Below are 13,388 nucleotides of genomic sequence, written 5' to 3'. Positions count from 1 at the left end.
GGGGGGGGGGCACCTTTAATCAATGTGCTTGTCCCCAAGCACTGACACGAGTTTCATGTGGTGGCTGCCACCGCATATTTCCCATTGTACAGCAGAAGCCAAGCCCAGAGCAAACCCTGACCCAGAACAAGGGCTGCATCACCATCAAATTCAGCATCTCAGGGTGCCAACAGCCAGCACAGACACCAACACGCACGGCTCCATCCCCACCCAGCTCCACCAGGCCTGCAGCGCTTCCTCTGTGCCTTCCTCTGTGCAGCCCCGAGGCCATGGGGTTTTCTCACTTCCTCAGAAATAAAGCTCTACCTCATGCATGCACCCAGCTCACAAAGTATCCAGAGAGACACAAGGGATAGAAATATTAAGACTCCAGAGAGATCTGAGAGCAGCCTAAAGTGCCTAAAGGGGCTGCAGGAAACCTGGAGAGGGGCTTGGGACAAGGGAATGTAGGGACAGGGTGCCCAGAGAAGCTGTGGCTGCCCCATCCCTGCCAGTGTTCAAGGCCAGGTTGGACACAGGGGCTTGGAGCAGCTGCTGCAGTGGAAAGTGTCCCTGTCCTTTCAAAACAAAACAGGCTGGGATTCTATGATTAAACTGATGGTTCTTCAGAACAGGTAAAAGGAGAGGAGGAAGTCGCATGGACCATGGGTCCGTATTAATGTATTATCTCAGGCTTTACAACACTGCCCCATAATTTTGGAAGCATTTTACAGTCCCCCTATTTCCTGCCTCTGCTGCTGCAACCCTGTAACGCACTAACGTGGAAAACTCAGCAAAGCCCTGATTTTAAAACAAATCCCCAAGGGCACAATAGGTGAAACACACAGAAAACAGCAGGAAAAGGCAACCTGGGGAATTCGGTAAAATATAAAGAGGGGATAAAACTAGAAGCATACAACTACTCTTTGGACATACTGCTCACCATCACATCACTCCCAAGGCTGGCAGCAGCCTAGGGCAGACCAGGACCATTCCCCACTGCAATGGGCAGACTGGAAACCTGAGGATACCTTGTAGACAGCAAAGAAAACTCTCTATTTCTTATTTGCCTCATGCAACCTGGCAGGACATGGGAAGATTTAAATGGAACTGAGAAAATTCACTTGGCAAACAGCATGGGCACATGGAACTGAGACATTTCTACCCATAGCAAAGCTTTCCAAAGGCAGGGATACAGAGATCTCTGCTCAGGGCTCTGTCAAATCATGTGGTCTTCAATAGCTTTCTGGTTTTAAATAGCACATTTGTGACTCTTCCCTTTTTCTGCCTCCAGCTCCTGCACTCCCATCTGATCCCATGGCTGTGCTCTGATTCCAGCTTGCAGGAAGGATACAGAGCTGAGATGCACACAGAATTCATCCTTCCAGCAACCCAGGCATAAGAAAGAACAATGAAAAGTGGGAAACCCTGAGCTTGGTCATCCAATGCCTGCAACCACCACAACCCTTGTGCAAAGGCAGAATAAAGTCTGTACCCCAAAGACTTGGCATTCAAAAGCACAGGAGAGGGAAGAGGTGGAACGAGAAAGGAGGGAGGCAGAGCAAGTAGAGGCAGTGTGAGTCAGCACACATGGCAGCAGTCACAACTGATGCAGCCCTGCTGCTGCCAGGAGGTTTGTGGGCTCCTCAGCAAAGCCATATGGATTCCCATAGAGGGAATCAGAAGGGAGATGAGGAAGCAGCTCCCAGCAGGTGATGTGGAGGTTGTGCCCATGAGCTTGCTGCAAACCCAGGACTTGGTGGCTGGAACAGCAGGGCCCAGGGTGAGATGTGCAGAGACGGGCTGTGGTAAAACCACAAGGATGAAAAGTAATCAATGAAGCCAGGTAGGAGGAGGCCAAAACTATTTTTACACTGGCCAGAGAGAAGATTAAAAAACCAGGAGGAATTCCCAGACAGGAATCCTGGCTGTGCTGAAAGCACAAAAACACTGAGCTTGAGAACCATGGAATCCCAGCCTGGTTTGGGCTGGAAGGGACCTTAAAGCTCCTCCAGCTCCAACCCCTGCCATGGGCAGGGACACCTTCCACTGCAGCAGCTGCTCCAAGCCCCTGTGTCCAACCTGGCCTTGAACACTGCCAGGGATGGGGCAGCCACGGCTTCTCTGGGCACCCTGTGCCAGCGCCTCAGCACCCTCACAGGGAAGAGCTTCTGCCTGAGAGCTCATCTCAGTCTCCCCTGTTCTGGCAGCTTAAAGCCATTCCCCTTGGCCTCCTCTGCACTCGCTCCAACAGCTCCATGTCCCTCTTGTGCTGTTGCCCCAGAACTGGATGGGGACTGCGGGTGCGGGGGTTGTCTCAAAGCATCTCACAGACCCACACCTCCCTCCTGCATTGATAGCCATGGGTGGCAGCAGAACCTCATGTGGGCACCACAAAGGGCAGGCTGGGGTCTGGGTTTTGGGGCTTGGATGTCCTGTTTACCAGTGTAATGCCCAACTCTGCAGGGTCACACTGAGTGTTTGCAGTCATCAGTGCTGCCCCAGAGCACGGTGAAGCATCAGTGCAAGATGCCAGCTTGAAGCAATCTTGAAGAAACAGCCATTTGACATACAAATATTTACCTGTCATTAGGCCTGGCAAATAAAACTAATTCAGGCTTTGAACTGTCTTCAAATTGGCTTACAGATTACAGGAAGTCAGGATAATCAGCGTATGGCTCTTCATTTCCCTTCCACTTACTCAGAAGTGGACTCCACACTTCACATCCTTTAGGAGATCACATTTTGAAACGTAGCTCTGCAGCCACAAGGGCCAGGAATGCTGTTCTTTTCCTGAAAGCTCAAGATCCTGAATAATCACTTGAGCAAAGGAAAATGCCCTCAGAAATAAACTGCACTGCAATGAAGTGCTAGAGCTGCTACAGAACCTCTGAAAACGATGCCCTGAGCAAGTCAACAGGAAAAGCACCACTAGAGGTGAGAGGTAGCTGGGGCACAGCTCATCTCCAGCACAAGGAGATGCTTGAGGTGGTCCAGCATGGAGCTTTCACAGGGCAGTGAAGTAGTGACAGCATCTGGGCTTGCTTCTGGTATCCTTGTACCTGTCATTGTGTGACAGCTCAGCACAGACCTCCACAGCATCTCCAGTCCCCTGCAGTCTCACGTGTTCCTGCCTGCCCAGGTACATCCTGGCTCAGATCCAGCCCTTCTGCACAAGGAGCAGACAGAGGGATCAGTGCAGCTCTACGTCAATGGAGCTGCTCCCGCATCCAGCTGAGCATCTGCCGCAGAGCCAGAGACATGGAAACACGGCACAGCTCTGACGTTCTCCTCCCAAAATAACCATGCTGATAGAAAGTGGAAAAAGAGCACTGGTTTCTATGGGATGGCCAAATTGCTGCCAGCTACAACTCCTCAAAGCACTCTGTAAGCAAAGGCATGCTAAAAAAAGGAAAACAGTAATTACGATGACAATAACACACGTTATTTATGAGTTCTTCATTGGCACATCCCAAAGTGCTTTTCAGATGTCACTGGCACTTCATCATTTATTTATGTAGTATCGGTTTTATATTTAGTATCCCGTTCCAGAATAGCCGGTTTCAGAACATCTGAGAGCAATTAATCACAACAGCACAGCCCTCCCCTTCCTGCCGGCTCTTCAAAACTCTTGTTTTTCACTCAAGAAACCACTTGTGCAGGGGCCGAGCCAAGCAGGAGAAACGCTCTCCAGTTCCTCTGGGACATGGAGTGAGCCAGGCAGTGGGGAGAGACTTCATAGAATCATGGAATGGTTTGGGTTGGAAGGGGCCTTAAAGCTCCTCCAGCTCCAACCCCTGCCACAGGCAAGGACACCTTCCACTGCAGCAGCTGCTTCAAGCCCCTGTGTCCAACCTGGCCTTGAACACTGCCAGGGATGGGGCAGCCACAGCTTCTCTGGGCACCCTGTGCCAGCGCCTCAGCACCCTCACAGGGAAGAGCTTCTGCCTAAGAGCTCATCTCAGTCTCCCCTCTTCTGGCAGCTTAAAGCCATTCCCCTTGGCCTGTCCCTACAGGCCCTTGTCCCAAGCCCCTCTCCAGGTTTCCTGCAGCCCCTTTAGGCACTGGAGCTGCTCTCAGGTCTCCCCTTCAGGAGCCTTCTCTTGTCCAGGCTGCCCCAGCCCAGCTCTCTCAGCCTGGCTCCAGAGCAGAGCTGCTCCAGCCCTCGCAGCAGCTCCATGGCCTCACCAGCTCAAGCAGAACTTGCCCAAGCCCATGCAGCAGTAGCAGGGGAGGACAGAGCAGGAAGCCACAGCACAGCCTTGGGTTGCCTCAGCAACACAGCAAACAGCCTCAGCAGGGATGTCAAACCCCAGAGGTGGTGCTGGTGGTTTAAGCAGCTCAGGAAGTTGTTGGCCTCAGCCTCCATCTTGGCCCCATCTCCAGGCTGCAGTCAACGAATGCAGCATCAAACCCTCCTCTCCTCAGCAGTTTCAGGAATGGTCCAATGCCTAAATGTCCCTTCCAACCCAACCCAGGCTGGGGTTCTTTGGTACTTGGAGATGTGCAGGTCCTAACGCTGCACAGGAGATACTTCATCCTTCTGGCTGCACCCATGCAGTGTGGTCCAGGCTGTGGTGGGGATGCACACCCAGCACTCAGCCAGGAGCAGGGATCGCCCTGGACCAAAGCAGGCAGCATCTCCTTCCAGCTGGAAGTGCTCCCAAGGGCCAGCCTTGTGGCAGGAGATATTAATAGGGGAGAGCAAACATTGCGTTTCAGCAAGAAAGCAGAGAGGGGTGAGAAAAGGGTCATGAAGGAGCAGAGCTGACCCCATTAGACAACCAGTGGGAGGCAGGGAGAAGCTGTAACAAGTCAGGGCTGTGCTGAGGGAAAGAGCAGCCAGGAAGGAAGAGCTTTGATTTGTACCTTTTAAGGGATGAAAGAGATGGAGGGTGTTGATGGCAGGAAACGCGTTCCAGCACTCCGAAGATGACAGCCGTGGCCATAATGGATATTGAACTACTCGTTTCTTCCCTGGACACAAGAGGACTGAGGCCAATCAAGCAGGGAAGCTAAAGCACACGTGTGCCCCGAGCCTGGCTGCTGTTCAGCGCCTGTGTGCGACCATGACTTGCATTCTCAGGCCATGGAAACGTCAAAAGCTTTGTGCAGTTTTGCATCATTAGAGATAATAATTCAGCTGCAAAGGGCTAAGTGAAACACTGCAAGAGCCACCAAGCTGCAGCTATACAAGGGTGCTCCAATAGGCACTGCAGCAGGCAGGCCATGTTCAAATGCCTCTGGCCCTGGGAGGGATCTCTGCAAATATCTCCAGATAACACAGGAGGCTGAAACAAAGCCCAGGAGCATCCCCTCACTGGATGCAGAGTGCACCAAAGCCCCTGCCGCATTGCTGGCATTTGCTGCACCACCAGCAGTCATCTGGTCCAGGCGTTTCACTGCACTGACAGTGGGAGGGCAGATGCTGGCAGTGCAGGGACACCTCCATCTTCACGACCCTGTCCCTGGCACACAACAAACCACTCTTGGCCTGGTCCAGCCAGTGCCAAAGCCCCAGCCACACAGCCAGCAGGACATGGGAAGAAATCTATGCAAACACCTGTAAGGCCTGGGTGCTTTGTTTCCTTCCCAGAGCTTGCCTACAGTGGGCAGGAGGACACATACACTGAAGTGATGCTTGGGAAGGATGAGATCGAGTGCCCATCAAAAGTTGTCATAGCCTCCAGAAACCTCAAGAAATGGATGCACTGACTACAGCTCATCCTACAGCACCCATTCCTCTGCACACTGGTGTGCCCAGGGGGGCAAGGGACTGCTTCATTCCCCCTGACTGGGTGTTGGTAGGACACATGCTGGGGATTTGCTAAGTGGCCCCAGATCGCAGCACCATGGGCTTGGGGCTGCGCTCCCCTCCATGGAACAGTGCCCTTCATCCACTGTGTGACCAGGGTATGTGCCGGACACATCCGTGGCACATGCTGTGCCACAGCACCCAGCCAGCACCCAGCTAAACTCAGCCCCTTCCAGCACCCGAGAGAGGCCCATGGCAGGAAAGCACGTGATTCATGTTAAGAATGCACTGAAGGGTTTCTTGAGTAACCCTTGTGAGCAAGCATCTCCTCTTGAGCATCACCGCAGAAGCCTCCCCAGCAGCCACTCCGGAGGCAGAGCCTGCCCTGCCTGAACGGACAGCACAGCTCCCACCGCTTACACAGGGGCAGGAGCTCCTCCCTTGCCTCCTGTACATCTCTTTCTCTATGCACACTATGCAAACACAGCATGCTGATTACCCCGGGGGGGACGTGCCCGGATTCTGTGTCTCTCTCGAGTGCCAAGAGCGCTACAAACACTGTATGTAGTCTTCACATTGATCAAAGTGAATTTAGCTTATTAAGAGAGATTCTATGCAGAAAGCGGATTTCTTCTGCATAGGCATAAATTCAGACACTAATAACACAGTTTAAGCTGTAAGAAAACCCCAAACACACAGAAAGAACAAAATGCCTTTTTGCCTCCAGTCAAAACCTTCTTAATATCACTGTTAAGAAGCTTTTTATCTCCTTCTTGAGCCTGCCTGAAACTGAGCCACCCCTACGAGCCCAGCCCAGCCAGGATCAAACAAAACCCAGCTCCTCCTGGCACAGCGCCCATGGTGAGGGGCTCCAGGGAGCACATCCTGCAGCACCACACAGCACAGGGGGACAGGCGCTGGGTTTGAATACCCCATCCCTGGCAGTGTTCAAGGCCAGGTTGGACACAGGGGCTTGGAGCAAGCTGCTCTAGTGGAAGGTGTCCCTGCCCGTGGCAGGGGTTGGAACTGGAGGAGCTTTAAGGTCCCTTCAAACCTATGTCTGTGGGTCTATGATTGTGCCTTCCAAGGCTCTTGTGGCCGCCCAGGTCCTGTGTCAGGCAGCACCTTGGTGCTGGTTCCTCCTGCCTTGCTGCATGACTTTCCCATCAACACTCAGCAACATCCTGAGCATGGAGAGCACGGGAAGAGGGAGATTGCACTGAAGGTCTGAGCCAAAACCACCCCTGTCTACCCACTGCCAAGGGTCCCTTGCCTCCCAGCTCTGACCAGCATATCGCACTCTGGCACAGGGTTTTACTGTGGTGCCCAGGGTAATCTCTTGGTGAAGGATGGTTTAAGTTATCACACTGAGGCTTTGTCTGTTCCTCTCCTTAACCTAATCTTCACTTTGTTCTCTGTTAGCATATCATTTATCCCACCTGCCAACTCAACACTTCTGCTCCATTTGTTTGCTTAAACAGTGACATTGGTTGTCAGTTACCCTGCCAAGACTCCATCCATGCGTTCGAACCCACAGCACACATCAGGGACCATTCGAAGCTGCCATTGATACAACCTGCTTTGCAGCTTAGCAGAGGGAGGTGCAGAGAACCCCAGCTCCCACACACGCAAGGCTCTGCCTGCGCTCAAGGGGTTCCTGGACTCTTTCCTCACCAAGACCTCCCTTACACAACCTGTCTGTGAGCACGACACACGACAGCATCCAGGAGGCTGGAACCAGTGCAGTTAAAGGGGAAAAAAGAGCCCCAGCTTTGGGGCCCCCAATGCAAGAGGGACGTGGAGCTGTTGGAGTGACTCCAGAGGAGGCCATGGAGCTGCAGTGAGGGCTGGAGCAGCTCTGCTCTGGAGCCAGGCTGAGAGAGCTGGGCTGGGGCAGCCTGGACAAGAGAAGGCTCCTGAAGGGGAGACCTGAGAGCAGCTCCAGTGCCTAAAGGGGCTGCAGGAAACCTGGAGAGGGGCTTGGGACAAGGGCCTGTAACTGGATGAGCTTTAAGGTCCCTTCCAACCCAAGCCAGTCTGGGACATTGCGATCCTTCTCCACCCACAAGGGTCTGAAGTTCCTCTGAGCTCTCATCACAGCCCTCACTGCTACAGCTCTGGATCACAGCTCCACTGATACCACAACAGCAGCAGCACTGACTGTACCCGAGCAGCTGGTCCAAAGGGTGGGACACGGGTACCCCAGGACACCTCGGGAAGGCACAACCTCCCCTTCCTCTGATGTCTGACCAGCACCACATCCAGTGCTTCCCTTTCACACACATGAAGGAGCTGACTCTGCCACCAGCTTCCCTGCAGCTCTGCAGCCCAAAGAGAAGTGTAAATATCCTCATGGTGCTAGACAGGCATGAGTGGAAAAGCAGGAACAGAAATCAGATTACAAGAACTTCACATCACCTGCAGGACAGCAGGTTTGAAGCTGCATCACCCCGGCCATCACACTTGCTCAGGCTTGTCACGCAGAGCACAGTGCTCCTGGCTGGATGAGTCTCCTCTAGCACACAGATGATGCTCCACACAGGCTGCCCGCGTCTCTGACACTAAAAGCTTTCCTCACTGAGACATTTTCATTTACGAGTGTTTCATTCACTGCCTACAAAGGGATTCTCACTCCAGACAGCTCCTGGTCTCGAGGGAGCACCCTGAATGCCACAGATGCTGACCTCAGTGTACGCACTAAAACAGCCCTACAGTGACCACTCCCGTCTATGAAGCTGCATGTGCTGGGACCCGCAGCATTAGCTCTGCTCCCCACTCCATGTTATCCATGCTCCCCACTGTGGATACCTGTGGTTTCAGCTAGGTAAGGAGACAGCCAAGGTACCTGACAGGGTCACCGGGGGACAGGCAGGATGTCCCCAAAGGCTCTGGGAGTGTTAAACTATTCATAGAATCACAGAATCCCAGCCTGGTTTGGACTTGGAAGGGACCTCAAAGCTCCTCCAGCTCCAACCCCTGCCACAGGCAGGGACACCTTCCACTGCAGCAGCTGCTCCAAGCCCCTGTGTCCAACCTGGCCTTGAGCACTGCCAGGGATGGGGCAGCCACAGCTTCTCTGGGCACCCTGTGCCAGCGCCTCAGCACCCTCCCAGGGAAGAGCTTCTGCCTAAGAGCTCATCTCAGTCTCCCCTGTTCTGGCAGCTTAAAGCCATTCCCCTGGGCCTGTCACTCCATGTTCACTTGCTTTTGTTGATGTCCCATCACTTGCTGTATCCAGGTTGTAGGAAGGGGATGGGATGTCAGGACGTGCAATTCCAGTCTGCCTCAGACAGCCCAAAAGCCCCAGCTCACGACACCTCAGGACACAGCATGCTGCCAGCCTGCACCAGCCCCTGCTCCCCATGCTGGGGGCCTGGCTTCCAAGGAAGGCACATGCAGGCAGGGGATGTGCCCACACCGTGCTCTGCAGCTGCCCAGCTCAGCAGTGCCAAGGCTGAGCCTCACCCTGGCAGTGGGATCAGAAACGATGGCTTTTCATCTCCCCCTCTCAGCCACTCCCAGCATCACCTTCCAGGATGCCTTCTCCACCCTGCCAACAGCCAGAGGCAACAGCCTTCTTTACAAGGATACTGACCTGGTGGAGGGAGAGGAAACACCTTTTTTCTCAGAGCAGCTGGAAAGCATGAACCTCATCCTTAATTACTGAGCATGATGAAAGTGCCACCTGAGAGTCATGTAAGCTTATGCCACCTCCTTCCTCCCCCCCTGAACACTGCAGTGTCCTATGGCTCTTCCTAGTGATGCAGAAGTGCTGGGATTTATCCCTTGCTGCTGAACTGTCAGAAGCAGGAAACAGCAAGATCCAGGAATCAGAGACCTGCCCTTGCCCTCCTCTGGAGCAGCTCCGCGGGATTTGCCTGTCAAAGGAGAGACAGGTTGGCAGGGACATGGGCAATGAAACCCTGGAGAGGATCAGGAAGAGGGCGGCTGCTGATGGATGCTGGGCCCTGCTGGCTCCTTCGGGATGCTGTCAAAGTGTTCCTCATTTTCATCTGCAGTCCCACCCATCCCTTCCCATGCTGACAGGAACCATTTGCCTGCAGGATACCAAAGCTCTTCAGGTCCTACACAAACAATTTCATTTTTAATGAGAGGTTCCATCAGGTTATACACAAACCATTTGCTCCTATGTGTTGTTGCTGAAAGAGGGAAAGCAAATCGCACTGGAGCTCCTAAGGATCCCTGAACAACAGCACATAGGAGGCAATAGGCAATCAGACTGGATTATCACCATGGCTATTGCCAGCTTCAGAAATCAGCAAATGTACAAGAAAACTCTGGTTTTAAAAGAACAGCCGAATCCCCTGTTTATTTACCAACATGTGCCATCTAATGTGATGGTAGAGAACTAATCTGGAGCAACCCGGTCTTGTGGAAGGTGTCCCTGTCCATGGCAAGGGTTTGGAACTGGAGGAGCTTTCAGGTCCCTTCCAACCCAAACCAGTCTGGGGTTCTATGACTCTGTAACAGACATTACTCTGAACTTGTACCACACTTTCTGCACATCTCATTGCCTACCCTTCCATCAACACCAAGGTCAAACTGATTACACGCTGGAGTAACCCAACGAGTGGCACATCCATCACAGCCCCGGCGGCTCCGCGGCCCAGCGCCTGCCCGAGCAGGGCACAAACGCTGCGGCACAACACACTCAACCTGCTGCAGGGAGCGCATCCCGAACGCACGTGGCTTCGCCCAGACACGGCATTCCCGGGACACGTCGGTAATGGTCCCTGCTCAACACCACTGCCGGTGCCTCTCCCGTCGCCAGGCCGAGCGGCTCAGCCCTGCGCTGTCCGCCTGCCCCGCGGCGGGGGGAGCTCCGTGCGTGTCCGCCCGCTGCCCCACACGGCTCATTCCCGTTCCCTCCCGCTCCCTATTCACAAGCGCTGACCCTAGCGCCGGTTCCCCGCAACCCCCCGGCTGCGAGCGGCGCTGGGGCGGGCTTGGTGTCGGCAGGTGGCGAGCGGGGCGGAAGGCGGGATGCACATGGGGGGAACGCGGGGAGGCAATGCTGCCCTTCCCATCCCCGTCCCCATCCGCATCTCCATCCCCTGCCTCGCCCAGCGCTGCCCGGCGCCGCTCGTCCCCTTCCTCTTCCTCTTCCCCCGTTAGCGCATCCCTTCCCCACCCCTGCCCCTTCCCGGGGGTACCGCCGGGCCGGGCGGGGCTCCCCCCGAACCCATCCGAGCCGCGCTCACCAGGACGAAGGAGCCGCGCACGGCCTCCGAGACGCTCTGCCGGAGCTCGGCGGCCGTGCCCGGCTTGCTGAGCCGCTTGGTGAACTTCCTCACTTCCGACATGGCGACATGGTCCGAGCCGAGCGCCGCGGGGCCGAGCCGAGCCGAGCCGCTGCCTCCCTGCGGGCGGGCGCGGCGGGGCCGGGCCAGGGGGCGGGCGGAGCCGCTGGGAGGGGCGGGGAGCGGGAGGCCGCTGCTCGGTTCGGTTGGGCTCGGTCCGCCGCGCCCCGCATCGGCTCTGCCCGGCTTTGTCCCCGCCGCGGGGGCGGCGCTGAGGGAGCTGCGGGGATGGCCCCGCCGAGCACATGGGCTCAGCCAAAGGCATCCGGGCTACGGGAGGAGGCACCGGGCACTGCAATGGGTCTTTGGACAAGGGCCTATAGGGACCGTGCGAGGGAACGTCTCGCCCAGCCCAAGCCAATCAACCCGGGGATGCCAACAAAGACCCAGGACCGGCCCCTCGCCCAGGAATTCCTCGCCCTGTTCAATCCTATGGGATGCGCCTGATGCTGGCGCTTGGCCCTGCCCACCCCTGCCTGTGCTGGGCAGGATCATATCCGCAGCGGGACAGATCCTGAGCGGATGGGCAGCACCCAAAGCCCATGGGATTCCCCTCTGGTTGTCCTGGGAAGGGGCGTTCGAGATCCTGAGCCTCTGGCGTGGAGCGACCTCGTGGAGCCCCTCAGGAGGCAGGAGGGAACCGGCACTGGAGCCGGGTCGGGGCTGAACCCAGCTGGGAACTGGGGAACATGGAGCTGCTCGCTCAGCCCCTGCACCCTGAGAGAGGGATGGAAGGAGGACGGGAAGAGAAACAAAATGTTGAGAGAGAAGAGTTTAATAAGGAAACACAGTGGAATACTCATGATAATGGCAATAAATAACATGACAGAACAACAGTAATAATAAGAATAAATAACGTGACAATAACAACAATAAAGGACAATGCACTACTACTACTATTAATAACAACGATAATATATAAAGTACAACCTCCTACTACTAACAACTAAAGTACAACAGCATCCTACCCCTAAAACTGAAGAACAACACAACACCTCCTACTACAATGAAATACAACTACTACAAACAGCAATAACATCAACAACATAATCAATGGCACGGTGGAGCTCAGCCCGAGGGTGGTTGTTTCTGCTGGTGGCAGTGGATCTTTGTATGGGAGTTCCTGCCCTGAGTGGTGTTGAAAACCCTAGAAGGCAGAAGACACGTGGGAATCTGTGATTCCTCTTGACAATTCCAGCACCACCCTCAAGCCAAGCTCCTGAGTTTCTGATTTGGTGGGATTTGGGCAGGTCAGTGTTCAAACAAGGCACGTGGCTGGTGTGGAAGCCGTTGTAAAGGTGCAGGAAGGCCGAGCCCCGCTCGGGAAGTTTCCATTTCAGCCCAAATCGGCTGTTCCCAGAAAGCAGCTAAATCCAAGTCACCTTTGGCACTCAGGGCAGGGGAATCCACTCCCATCACCGCAGCCACAGGGCTGCTCTGGAGCCTGGCACCGGTTCTGCTGCTCTGGTGTTACGCTCTGGGGTGGCAGAACACGGCGCTGCTCCTTGGGGCTGCAAACCAGAGAGAGTTTATTGCTTTATTCTTTTTTTTTCCTCCTCTTCCCAAAAGGTGGAGGAGAGTGGAAGGGAAAAAAAGAGCTTAAAATGTCTGGGAAGGGCCTGGGCACATGGGAATGTGTTACATCCAGCACAAAGCCCAGCTCTCAGCCTCAGCCTGCCCCAGTGAGCTCCCCTGAACACCAATGAGCCCCAAAATGCTTTAATGGGATGGTGAGGTCGGGCACGTGGCAGAAACTGGGATGATTGTGAGTGCTGGGAATGGAGTCGCCCTTTCCTGCCCCAAAGTTGCAAGTGGGGAATAGCTGAGCACCTCCTCTTCAGCTTCCTCCATCTCCTGCAGCAGCCTCTTGGGCTTCCCTCCCATCAGTGGAAGACATCTGCAGCCAAAGATCTTATTCCAGGTATAGTAATATTCTGTGCATATAGTTGGAATCTGTTGTGAGCAAACCAGGAGCAATGTGTAAGGGCGATGCTGGATGCAAATCCTGAATGCACACACACACCAGATCCATCTTGCAGAGGTTTGCGGCAGCACCAGCACATGGACAGGGGATACAGGATGGGAAAGAAACCCTCCTCTTCCGCCCAGATTGGAAAGCAGAGAGGGAAGGAAGGGTGGCATATTTTACACACATCGTGTCCATGTTACTAGAATATCTCTGGGTGTGGGGAGCAGAGACCTGAGATGTTCTAATGACACACGAGGGTCTCTCAGGGGTACCTGCAGAAGACACCACCACATCCTGAAGTGACTTCCTATGAAGTCAGATCTTAACCACATCCATTGCAGGCTTCAGAGCACCTGGGGTTTGC

General features: G+C 54.6%; 1 protein-coding gene across 2 annotated transcripts in view; it reads right to left on the bottom strand.

Moving 5' to 3' along the window:
• DOCK11 (dedicator of cytokinesis 11) overlaps window positions 1-11,058 on the bottom strand; it is a 68,647-nt gene extending 57,589 nt beyond the window's left edge. For both annotated transcript variants that reach the window (XM_034063754.1, XM_034063755.1), the window contains exon 1: window positions 10,957-11,058. In XM_034063754.1, coding sequence (XP_033919645.1) covers window positions 10,957-11,058 — 102 coding nt within the window. The remainder of the gene's footprint in view (window positions 1-10,956) is intronic.
• Window positions 11,059-13,388: the final 2,330 nt, after the last annotated feature.

This window comes from Melopsittacus undulatus, chromosome 6 (assembly GCF_012275295.1).
Source record: "Melopsittacus undulatus isolate bMelUnd1 chromosome 6, bMelUnd1.mat.Z, whole genome shotgun sequence".
NCBI classification, from domain to species: domain Eukaryota; kingdom Metazoa; phylum Chordata; class Aves; order Psittaciformes; family Psittaculidae; genus Melopsittacus; species Melopsittacus undulatus.
This window is presented reverse-complemented; position numbering and strand designations above follow the sequence as displayed.